We start from the raw sequence: 13,241 nt of genomic DNA on the forward strand, positions 1-13,241 counted from the left end.
GAGACTCACAGACAGACAGAAAAACAGATATGCAGAGCTAGACAGACATACTTGTTTGTGTGTAACAATGAAAGCAAAGCCAGGGTTCCCTGCAGCAGTGTACTATCATTGTGTCACTCCACTACTTACCCTGTCAGTAGTTTAGTGACACTTGTCATAAACACCATGCTTCAAGAAGTTTCGCATATACTCCAACATGTCTAAGACATTGCTGTGACCTATAAATACTTTGTATATATTTCTAGACAATAGTATATGACCAAGGCAGGTGAAAATGTACACCTGTCAGTGTGATTGTGACTATTTGAGTACTATTTCAGTACCTAATATTAGTGTCAGAACCAAGATTGGCTATGAAGTCACAAGAACTCTTATAAAGTGTAATTATCAAAACATAAAAATTATATAAATCAAAATAAAAACGAGAAAAATGGTATATCGGCAACACTTCTGCAAGCGGTAGGACTCCATGTTGATGTCAGATGAGCATCCAGCACCAACTTTATGGTCTTACATCTCGGTAAGTACTGATCTTATAAATTTTTTTTTTTTTTGGCTTATAACACACAGAAAATTGCCCTCTTTAATTAATTTAAAAAAAACATTCAGAGCGCTGGCAGTGAAAACGTAGATTTACGTTTGGTCAGTTTAAAGGTTAAAAGTGACAATTTTATTTAGTGAAACATTGATAACAGAGAAAACAAAAAATTGTTTTTAGTTCAATATGTTGTGTTGGTAATGGTGGAATATAGTACTAAACTGACTCATCTTCCTATTGCAGAAGTATTTTGTGGAAGACTACCAGGTTGTATCTTCCCAGGCACTACATCTTCAGTATTTCGAGAAGCACCAGTGTAAATGTTTTGAACAACAACTGATATTGCAGAAGTATTTTGTGGAAGACTACCAGGTTGTATCTTCCCAGGCACTACATCTTCAGTATTTCAAGAAGCACCAGTGTAAATGTTTTGAACAACAACTGATATTGCAGAAGTATTTTGTGGAAGACTACCAGGTTGTATCTTCCCAGGCACTACATCTTCAGTATTTTGAGAAGCACCAGTGTAAATGTTTTGAACAACAACTGATATTGCAGAAGTATTTTGTGGAAGACTACCAGGGTGTATCTTCAGTACTTCAAGAAGGACATCACTTGATATTCTTGTAATTTTTTAACTAGCTAAGTATTACTAATTAAACCATTTTCCTTTTAATATTGGGAATTCTATCTAACAGTTGCATCGCAGTTCATAGAAAAATACAAGTTAGTAATACAGTAATTAAAAATTTTCAAAAAAATGTGTGTAAAGAGAAGAGAAAATAAAAATGCTGTTGAGTGTATCTGCAGTGTTGTAGTACATATATTAATCTTTTAACACGCACAACAAAAATTATGCTAGTCTTTTAACACACAAAATAAACTTTATTACTGCTCATAAGAAGGAAAACTTTTCACTAAAAATAACATAACATGGAAATATGTTCATAAGGAAAACTGTGTTCTGTATCCAAAATAATTAAAAAAAAGATCTTGAAATACACATGAGAGTATATAAGGAAGATTTCCTATACTTTCTGTTGAATGACTAAAATATTTTAAAATGAAATACCTTCTTTTGAAAAATATGAAAAAACATAAAGAGCATAAACCATATCAGTGCTCTGAGTGTCTGAAATGTTTTAGTCAAAAAGGCCATCTCGTGACACATATGCGAGTACATACAGGAGATAAACCATATCAGTGCTTTAAATGTCTGAAATGTTTTACAGTAAAAGGCCATCTTGTGACACATATAAGAGTACATACTGGAGATAAACCATATCAATGTTCAGTGTGTCTGAAATGTTTTAGTGTAAAAGGCAGTCTTGTGACACATATGCGAGTACATACAAGAGATAAACCATATCAGTGCTCCGAGTGTCTGAAATGTTTTAGTGTAAAAGGTGCTCTTGTGAGACATACACGAGTACATACAGAAGATAAAGCATATCAGTGCCCTGAGTGTCTGAGATGTTTTACTGTAAAATACAATCTTGTGAGACATAATATGCAAGTACATACAGGAGATAAACCGTATCAGTGTTCAGTATGTACGAAAAGTTTTAGTGTAAAATGCAATCTTGTGAGACATATGCGAGTACATACAGGAGATAAACCATATCAGTGCTCTGAGTGTCTGAAATGTTTTAGTGTAAAAGGCCATCTTGTGACACATATGCGAGTACATACAGGTGATAAACCATATCAGTGCTCTGAGTGTCTTAAATGTTTCAGTGTAAAAGACCATCTTATGAAACATATTCGAGTACATACCGGAGATAAACCATATCATTGTTCATTGTGCCTGAAATGTTTTAGTGTAAAAGGCAGTCTTTTGACACACATGCGAGTACATACAGGAGAAAAGCCATATCAGTGTTCAGAGTGTCTGAAAAGTTTTAATGTAAAAGGCAATCTTGTGACACACATGCAAGTACATACCGGAGATAAACCATATCAGTGTTCAGTGTGTCTGAAATGTTTTAGTGTGAAATGTGATCTTGTGAGACATATTCGAGTACACACAGGAGATAAACCATATCAGTGCTCTGAGTGTCTGAAATGTTTTAGTGTAAAAGGCCATCTTGTGACACATATGCGAGTGCATACAGGTTATAAACCATATCAGTGCTCCGAGTGTCTTAAATGTTTTAGTGTAAAAGACCATCTTGTGAAACATATGCGAGTACATACTGGAGATAAACCATATCAGTGTTCAGTGTGCCTGAAATGTTTTAGTGTAAAAGGCAGTCTTTTGACACACATGCGAGTACATACAGGAGATAAGCCATATCGGTGTTCAGTGTGCCTGAAATGTTTTAGTGTAAAAGGCAGTCTTATGAGACATATGCGAGTACATACAGGAGATAAACCATATCAATGTTCGGTTTGTCTGAAATGTTTTAATCAAAGAGGCAGTCTTGTTATACATATGCGAGTACATACAGGAGATAAACCATATCAGTGTTCAGAGTGTCTGAAATATTTTAGTCACAGAGGCAGTCTTGTGACACATATGCGAGTACATACAGGAGATAAAACATGTTAAGTATGTAATATATCAGGAATATTTTAGTTACATAGACATGAGTAGCTTTAAAAAAAAGAGATTGGACAAATATATGAGTGAGAGGGGCTGGGTTTGATTGGTGCCATTGGGTACAGGAGTAAATTCTTAGGTAGCTTTGGGTAGAGGTCATTTTGATAAGGACCTTCTTGCATGGGCCAGTAGGCCTGCAGTGTTCTTCCATTCTTATGTTCTTATACAAGGGATATACAGTGGACCCCCGCATACCGTTGGCATCACATACCGTTTATTCCGCATACCGCTCACTTTAATAGCAAAAATTTTGCCTCGCATACCGCTCAAAAACCCGCTCACCGCTGTTCGTCCGAGACGCGTCCAATGTGCGCCTTAGCCAGCCTCACATGTTCCGCCGGTGGCATTGTTTACCAGCCAGCCTCCGCGGTAGCATCCAAGCATACAATCGTAACATTTCGTATTATTACAGAGTTTTTGGTGATTTTATCTGGAAAATAAGTGACCATGGGCCCCAAGAAAGCTTCTAGTGCCAGCCCTACAGCAATAAGGGTGAGAATTACTATAGAGATGAAGAAAAAGATCATTGATAAGTATGAAAGTGGAGTGCGTGTCTCCGAGCTGGCCAGGTTGTATAATGAACCCCAATCAACCATCGCTACTATTGGTGGTACAGCTGCTACTGCTGCACTGTCAGCTGCTGCTGCTGCTGTAGCATCGTCTGCTGCTGCTGTAGCATCGTTTGCTGCTGCTGTAGCATCGTCTGCTGCTGCTGTAGCACTGTCAGCTGCTGCTGCTGCTGTAGCATCGTCTGCTGCTGCTGTAGCATCGTCTGCTGCTGCTGTAGCATTGTCTGCTGCTGCTGTAGCATCGTCTGCTGCTGCTGCTGCTGTAGCACCGTCTGCTGCTGCTGTAGCATCGTCTGCTGCTGCTGTAGCATCGTCTGCTGCTGCTGTAGCACTGTTGTTGGTGTGGCTTATTGAGAATATACCAAGAAACAATTAACCCCAGAGGATTTTCCACCCAGGATAACCCAAAAAAGTCAGTGTCATCGAAGACTGTCTAACTTATTTCCATTGGGGTCCTTAATCTTGTCTCCCAGGATGCAACCCACACCAGTCGACTAACACCCAGGTGAACAGGGAAAAATGCCTGGAACTAGTGCTCATATTGGTGAATTTAAAGCCAGCAAAGGTTGGTTTGAGAGATTTAAGAATCGTAGTGACATACACAGTGTGATAAGGCCTGTTCTGGAAGAAAATGCCAAACAGGACCTACAGTACTCAGGAGGAAAAGGCACTCCCAGGACATAGTGTCTCATCAGTCATTGCTGCATCTTCAATAAAGGTAAGTGTCATTTATTCTTCATTTAGTAGACTAGTACATGCACAATATATACTGTGCATGTACTACTCTACTATTGTGCATGTATCCTTCTCTTTGTGTGTAGGAAAATGTATATTTCATGTGGTAAAAAAAATTTTTTCATACTTTTGGGTGTCTTGCACGGATTAATTTGATTTCCATTATTTCTTATGGGGAAAATTCATTCGCATACCGATTATTTCGCATACCAATGAGCCCTCTTGCACGGATTAAAATCGGTATGCGGGGGTCCACTGTACAATATCAGTGTTCAGAGTGATAAATATTTATGAAATGTCAGTCAGGTAAATCATATAAGAAGTTCATAGAGAAGATAAGTTATATTAATGTTCACAATATATTTTATATTTTATAAAATAAAAGCAGTCTCGTGTACAGAAAACAACTAATATAAAGTACAGGAGAGCCCTCCTTTACAACATTTCACTTTATGGCATTTTGCTAAAACATACATTTCAAATTATAACCAAAACTTGTTGTACGGCTCCCTGCCTGACTGGCTAATATGGTCTCCTTGTGCCACTGTTTGTTTACGTCCCCCATGAGCTCCATGTCTGTCCATTATATCTGGAAACTTTCTAGAATTTCAAGTGTTTTAAATTTATTGCATAGTTTATGAACAGTAGGGGCCCCACTTATATGGTAGGTTAGGTTCCAGGCGATCGCCGGAAAGCAGACATCACCAGACAGCAGAACGCCATTTTTTTCCCCTTATTTATAAATGCATGTAAATGCCAGAAAACAAATTTACACTAACTTACATTATGTTAGTAATAGAACTGGGAATTTGTTACGTTGGTTTATCCCTTATTACTTTGATAGTAAGGTTCTCACTACATGTTCTAGTGTGGGGTAGCTTTTACTTAATGCACATAGCACTTACCATAACCACAACAAAAATGTTTTACTCAACCTTCCTCTCACCTTAGGAGAAAAACAACCTATAAACTAATATATGAAAACAACACTTCCACTGACCCACCTTGGTAAATCTTCTACCAGAAACATGCAACTGTTATTACCCCATACCAGCACATATAGTTCAAAGAATGTTTTGAGTTATTTTAGCAGTCAAATAACTCTCCCGGTCAAGCCCCCATGTTACGTTGGTTTATCCCTTATTACTTTGATAGTAAGGTTCTCACTACATGTTCTAGTGTGGGGTAGCTTTTACTTAATGGCCTTATTTGTCTAGGGGTAATACTTACATCATGGCTGATCATCTTGAGAAGGCCATTGGTGAAATGCCTATGATTTTAAACTGATGGAAGATAGAGGTATGGGTGTGTGTGGGAAACAAGCAGGTTGCAACACTAGGGTTGGAAACAGTAAATGTATAAAAGGCATTCAGCATGAAGTTATAAATAAAGACAATAAAACAGGTCAGCAAACAAAGGGGGACAGCAGAGGGCAGCAAGGGACTAGCTCCCTTAAGGTTTACTATACTAATAGCAGGAGTGTTAGAAATAAGATAGATGAGCTAAGATTAATTGCAAGTGCAGGAAACATAGATATTATTGCTATAACAGAGACCTGGCTCAATCTGAAAGATAGAGAGATGCCCTCTGAATGTCACATACAAGGCTATAAATTATTCCACACTGACAGGGTCAACAGGAAAGGTGGTGGAGTAGCGATGTATGTCAGAGACAATTTAAATTGTTGTGTTAGACAAGATATTAAATTAGAAGCGTCAGCCACTGAATCTGTTTGGTTACAGCTTCTCGAGGGCCGAGAAAAACTAATTTTGGGTGTGATTTACAGGGCCCCAAATCTTGATAGGGAGTGCAGTAAACTTCTATGGGACGAAATTCGTAAGGCATCTACATACGAAAATGTTGTGCTAATGGGAGATTTCAACTATAGACAGATTGACTGGAGCAATTTGACAGGAAATTTAGAGTCGGGTGACTTTCTTGATACGATCCAGGATTGTTTTTTAAAACAGTTTGTGACAGAGCCAACTAGGGGAAATAACCTCCTTGACTTGGTTCTTGCCAGTAGGGAAACACTAATTAATAATCTTGAGGTTAATGATGAGCTTGGGGAGAGTGATCACAAATCACTCAGTTTTAATATATCATGGAATTCCCCTAATAATGGCAATCAAGTCTCCGTCCCTGACTTTCGCTTGGCTGATTTCATAGGACTGAAAAATTACTTAGGTGGGCTGAACTGGAATGACCTGACTAAGGGTCAGGTAGGTGGTGATGGTTGCCGATATGATGCTTTCCAGGGCATAGTTCTAGCTGCTCAGACAAATTATGTTCCAAATAGGGAAATCAGATCAAACAAAAATGATCCTAAATGGATGAACAATAGATTAAAATATCTGATTGGTCAAAAGAGAGGCATATATAGGCAAATCAAAAGAGGAGAGGGGCAATTAAGAAATCGATATATTCAGTTAAAGAGAGAAATAAAAAAGGGAATTAGAAAAGCAAAAAGAGATTATGAGGTTAAAGTTGCAAGAGAATCGAAGACTAACCCAAAAGGATTCTTTCAGGTATACAGAAGTAAGATCAGGGACAAGATAGGCCCACTCAAAAGTTCCTCGGGTCAGCTCACTGACAGTGATAAGGAAATGTGTAGAATTTTTAACACATACTTCCTCTCAGTTTTTACACAGGAGGATACCAGCGATATTCCAGTAATGATAAATTATGTAGAACAGGACGATAATAAACTGTGCACTATTAGGGTCACAAGTGACATGGTCCTTAGGCAAATAGATAAATTAAAACCTAACAAATCCCCAGGCCCTGATGAACTGTATGCAAGGGTTCTAAAGGAATGTAAAGAGGAGCTTAGCATACCTTTGGCTAATCTTTTCAACATATCACTACAAACTGGCATGGTGCCAGATAAGTGGAAAATGGCAAATGTGATACCTATTTTCAAAACAGGTGACAGGTCCTTAGCTTCGAACTATAGACCAATAAGCCTAACCTCCATAGTGGGAAAATTTATGGAATCAATAATTGCCGAGGCAGTTCGTAGCCACCTTGAAAAGCATAAATTAATCAACGAATCTCAGCATGGTTTTACAAAGGGGCGTTCCTGCCTTACGAATTTATTAACTTTTTTCACTAAGGTATTTGAGGAGGTAGATCATGGTAATGAATATGATATTGTGTATATGGACTTCAGTAAGGCTTTTGACAGGGTCCCACATCAGAGACTATTGAGGAAAATTAAAGCACATGGAATAGGAGGAGAAATTTTTTCCTGGATAGAGGCATGGTTGACAAATAGGCAGCAGAGAGTTTGCATAAATGGGGAGAAATCAGAGTGGGGAAGCGTCACGAGCGGTGTTCCACAGGGGTCAGTGTTGGGCCCCCTGCTGTTCACAATCTACATAAACGACATAGATGAGGGCATAAAGAGCGACATCGGCAAGTTTGCCGATGACACCAAAATAGGCCGTCGAATTCATTCTGACGAGGACATTCGAGCACTCCAGGAAGATTTGAATAGGCTGATGCAGTGGTCGGAGAAGTGGCAGATGCAGTTTAATATAGACAAATGCAAAGTTCTAAATGTTGGACAGGACAATAACCATGCCACATATAAACTAAATAATGTAGATCTTAATATTACGGATTGCGAAAAAGATTTAGGAGTTCTGGTTAGCAGTAATCTGAAACCAAGACAACAGTGCATAAGTGTTCGCAATAAAGCTAATAGAATCCTTGGCTTCATATCAAGAAGCATAAATAATAGGAGTCCTCAGGTTGTTCTTCAACTCTATACATCCTTGGTTAGGCCTCATTTAGATTATGCTGCACAGTTTTGGTCACCGTATTACAGAATGGATATAAATTCTCTGGAAAATGTACAAAGGAGGATGACAAAGTTGATCCCATGTATCAGAAACCTTCCCTATGAGGATAGACTAAGGGCCCTGAAACTGCACTCTCTAGAAAGACGTAGAATTAGGGGGGATATGATTGAGGTGTATAAGTGGAAGACAGGAATAAATAAAGGGGATGTAAATAGTGTGCTGAAAATATCTAGCCTAGACAGGACTCGCAGCAATGGTTTTAAGTTGGAAAAATTCAGATTCAGGAAGGATATAGGAAAGTACTGGTTTGGTAATAGAGTTGTGGATGAGTGGAACAAACTCCCAAGTACCGTTATAGAGGCCAGAACGTTGTGTAGCTTTAAAAATAGGTTGGATAAATACATGAGTAGATGTGGGTGGGTGTGAGTTAGACCTGATAGCTTGTGCTAACAGGTCGGTTGCCGTGTTCCTCCCTTAAGTCAATGTGACCTGACCTGACTAGGTTGGGTGCATTGGCTTAAGCCGGTAGGAGACTTGGACCTGCCTCGCATGGGCCAGTAGGCCTTCTGCAGTGTTCCTTCGTTCTTATGTTCTTATGTTCTTATACCCTTTCACCAGCCCTCTTCACAGGTTATGTAAACTACTACTATAAAAATATAACTGTATTCTCAATAGATATGTACAGAATATACAATTACAGCCTCACATTTTCAAAACAAAAATCTACACACTCTATAGCTGTTCTCCCACATGGTGTATCTTATTAAATTTTGTCCTTCTCTCTCTTGACTAACTCAGGGCTAACCAGTGTTTTGACACACTTTAGTCACCCTGGGTATGGTGGCCACAACTTAAATTATAAAAACTCACCCCTGGAGCACACATGATGCCCCAAAAGATAGAAGAAGGACCCAGAGATCCTGCCAGGTTGAAGGTCAGCCACAGAGAGAGGGAGTCAGTCAGAGGGAGAGAGAGAGAGAGCCTGGCTAAGCTCCTCCCACCAAAACAAAAGACTGTTGCCAAGCACAATTCTCCAGTTACCACAATTCTACCACCTCTTAACTTTACTTTTACAAAAAGAAATACAACTTTATAAACTACTTATTTAAATTGTGTGTTTATGTGTCTATAGTATAACCTATTATATTGAGAAAAATAGGTTTGACCCAGCTGCCTCTCAGTCATAAGGTTGATCAGTCCTTCTGACATTTAGAGCAAAGTCCCCATCAATTCAATATAATTAGGTATTCCAGAGTAACTGTTACTTATAAATACATGTTGGGTCCTATAGCCCCATAACAGAATTAAAAGCAATAAAAGTAAAATACATATACAGTACATTCATTACTTTCCTTAATATTTGTAGTCTTGTTAATGTAGGGCGAATAGTACAGTAAACCCCTGGTTATCATAATTAATCCATTCCAGAGATAGTGACTAAACCCGAATCTGATGATTTCTAAATTCAATAAGCTTTGATAATTTTATTCGTTCATGCACAAGTCCCACTCAAATCATGTGTGCGGGGAAGTGCCCTGGCTGGTGTGTTTGGGGAAGTACCCTGGCTGGTGTGTGTGGGGAAGTACCCTGGCTGGTGTGTGTGGGGAACTACCCTGGCTGGTGTGTGCGGGGAAGTGCCCTGGCTGGTGTGTTTGGGGAAGTACCCTGGCTGGTGTGTGTGGGGAAGTACCCTGGCTGGTGTGTGTGGGGAACTACCCTGGCTGGTGTGTGCGGGGAAGTGCCCTGGCTGGTGTGTTTGGGGAAGTACCCTGGCTGGTGTGTGCGGGGAAGTACCCTGGCTGGTGTGTGTGGGGAAGTACCCTGGCTGGTGTGTGTGGGGAAGTGCCCTGGCTGGTGTGTGTGGGGAAGTACCCTGGCTGGTGTGTGTGGGGAAGTACCCTGGCTGGTGTGTGTGGGGAACTACCCTGGCTGGTGTGTGTGGGGAAGTACCCTGGCTGGTGTGTGTGGGGGACTACCCTGGCTGGTGTGTGTGGGGAAGTACCCTGGCTGGTGTGTGTGGGGAACTACCCTGGCTGGTGTGTGTGGGGAAGTACCCTGGCTGGTGTGTGTGGGGAAGTACCCTGGCTGGTGTGTGTGGGGAACTACCCTGGCTGGTGTGTGTGGGGAACTACCCTGGCTGGTGTGTGTGGGGGACTACCCTGGCTGGTGTGTGTGGGGAACTACCCTGGCTGGTGTGTTTCTTCTTGAATTCTATAATGTTTATAGCCTCCTTTACCAAAGCGCTGGCACTAGGAGCTTTCTTTTGGCCCATTATTATTTTTTAATATTTTTTTTTTTCCAAGTAATTTTTATGGCCTATGAGACCAATATGAGGACTGTTTTGTAAATATTTACTCTTTCTATACTACACAATAACTGCACAAACATTGTTGTCATTATATGGTTTACAAAACATGTTTACACAAACAAACAATGTAAAATGTTGTTTATTACTGTTTTTCTATATTTTACATACACATATACAGTGGAATCTTGACTTATGAGTGTCCCAACTTACGAGTTTTTTGAGATACGAGCCATCCCTGGGTCGATTTTTTGCTCTGAGTTATGAGCCAACTTTTGAGTTACGAGCCAGCTACCTCATTCCCCTAAACTCAAAATCTGGACAACTCGCTTGTTTATCTATGATTTCATGTTTTAATTCCATGGAGATCATTTTCTTTCTCTTCTCAGCATTAATAATAATGTAATAGTAATAACAATATAATATTATTAGAGTCAAGTCACTCAGTAAGTCAATCAAGTCACTCAATAAGTCAGTCAAGTCACTCACGTCACTCAGTAAGTCAGTCAAGTCACTCAGTAAGTCGAAGTCATTCGGTTCAGTAAGTCAGTCAAGTCATTCAGTTCAGTAAATCAGTCAAGTCACTCAGTAAGTCAGTCAAGTCACTCAGTACAGCAGTTAAATTTTTCAGTAAGTCAAATCACTCAATAAGTCAAGTCATTCAGTAAGTCAGTCAAGTCACTCAGTAAGTCAGTCAATTCACTCAATAAGTCTGTCAAGTCATTCAATAAGTCAATCAGGTCAGTAAGCCAGTCATGTCACTCAATAAGTCAATCAAGTCACTCAGTAAGTCAGTCAAGTCACTCAATAAATCAGTCAAGTCACTCAGTAAGTCAGTCAAATCACTCAGAAAGTCACTCAGTAAGTCAGTCAGTCATTAAATCAGTCATTCAGTCACACAAACTTATGTTAACCTCTTTTTCTGTGTACAAAGTAACTCTTCAGTTACGGCTACAGGTTATCTCTTATTAATTCTAAGACTTAAGTGTTTATACCTCTTCGTGCCACTTTCAGCAACACTAGTATGGCTACAGGGTATCATGATTGCTTGGCAGATACAAGATATAGTAATTAAAATATCATAACACAATTGACAAACACAGCTGCCTTGTAGGAAAGAAAGACTGGACACGTATGAATTACGAATGCTGGGATGGTGGGGGGTGGTGTTGGGGAGTGGTAGGGGATGGCTCCCTGGCTGCTCTACAACAAGGTGGCCGCTTGAGCAAAAGAGAATTTTGTTAAATTAATTATACAACGTGTTGCATAAAATTGTCCAGCAATTCTTCAGGCTTCTTCAGTCGAGTACAGAAAAGTTGATAGAAGAGACATGAAGACGATGTAATCAGTCCATTACCCTTGAAGTTTTGAGGTGGTTAGTCCCTCAGTCTGGAGAAGAGTTTCATTCCATAGTCTGAAACAATATGAAGTTGAAGTGGCAGGATGGAGCCTTATATACCGCCAGGAGGTGAAATGAAGGCCACTAGTAGAGGTAAGAATGTAATCGTTGAGAAATATCAGGGAATGTAGTCATTGTAAATACAGTGGACCCTCGACCAACGATATTAATCCGTTCCTGAGAGCTCATCGTTAATCAAAATTATCGTTAGTCGAGTTAATTTTCTTCATAAGAAATAATGGAAATCAAATTAATCCATGCAAGACACCCAAAAGTATTGAAAAAAAAAAAGTTACCACATAAAATATTAATTTTAATACATACAAACTGAAGAAGACATGTACAATTACATGACACTTACCATTATTGAAGATCTGGTGATGATTGATGGGATGGGAGGAGGGGAGACTGTGGATGGTGTTAGTGTTTAGAAGGGGAATCCCCTTCCATTAGGACTTGAGGTGTCAAGTCCTTTTCCGGGGTTACTTCCCTTCTTCTTTTAATGCCACTAGGACCTAAAGTCAGTTCCTGATCAGCCGGGCCGTGGCTCGTACGTTGGTTTGCGTGCAGCCAGCAGCAACAGCCTGGTTGATCAGGCGCTGATCCACCAGGAGGCCTGGTCACAGACCGGGCCGCGGGGGCATTGACCCCCGAAACTCTCTCCAGGTAAACTCCAGGACCAGCTTGAGAGTCACTGGACCTCTGTCACACAACATATCTGTCCACAGAGGCCTGTACTTCCCGTTCCTTTATGACATTCCTAAAGTGTTTCACAACATTGTCAGTGTCACAATTAAACACTTGTTCAGGTTTCAATTCTTCAGCCTCTATGTACTCCTTGAATTCCTGCACATATTTTTCAGCTGCTTTTTGGTCCAAACTGGCAGCCTCACCATGCCTTATCTGTTATTGCTGTTCTTGCTGCTGAACAGCGGTTTAGTGCTGATGAAGGTAGCGTAGGTAGCAATGATACGGCCGTGGACTAGTTTGGCTTTAATTGGATATGAGTGAGTACACAACGGGCAGTGTGAGGGAGTGACCGCAAGCCAGTCCGTGGAGGGGGAGCACCTGTGTCTATCAAGTCGGTCGGCCTAGGAGTGAGAGCGAATGGGCTCAGCCTCCCACTGACCTGGGTGAGCCTACAGAGGGCAGCACTTAAATGCCGCGAAATATGAACTAGTCAGAACAGACGGCTAGGCTGTGTGTTCTGACAATACAGGCTGTCTACATATCACACTATGTATGCCACTACGATTCTTAAATCTCTCAAACCAACCTTTGCTGTCC

General features: G+C 40.2%; 1 protein-coding gene across 1 annotated transcript in view; it reads left to right on the plus strand.

Annotated features, from left to right (window-relative positions):
* LOC138853156 (zinc finger protein 84-like) overlaps positions 1–5,907 on the plus strand; it is a 218,064-nt gene extending 212,157 nt beyond the window's left edge. The window contains exon 2 of the mRNA XM_070088157.1: positions 782–5,907. Within this exon, the coding sequence (XP_069944258.1) occupies positions 1,602–3,089 (1,488 nt within the window). The 5' untranslated portion in view covers positions 782–1,601 and the 3' untranslated portion in view covers positions 3,090–5,907. The remainder of the gene's footprint in view (positions 1–781) is intronic.
* Positions 5,908–13,241: the final 7,334 nt, after the last annotated feature.

Source organism: Cherax quadricarinatus, chromosome 24 (assembly GCF_038502225.1).
Source record: "Cherax quadricarinatus isolate ZL_2023a chromosome 24, ASM3850222v1, whole genome shotgun sequence".
NCBI classification, from domain to species: domain Eukaryota; kingdom Metazoa; phylum Arthropoda; class Malacostraca; order Decapoda; family Parastacidae; genus Cherax; species Cherax quadricarinatus.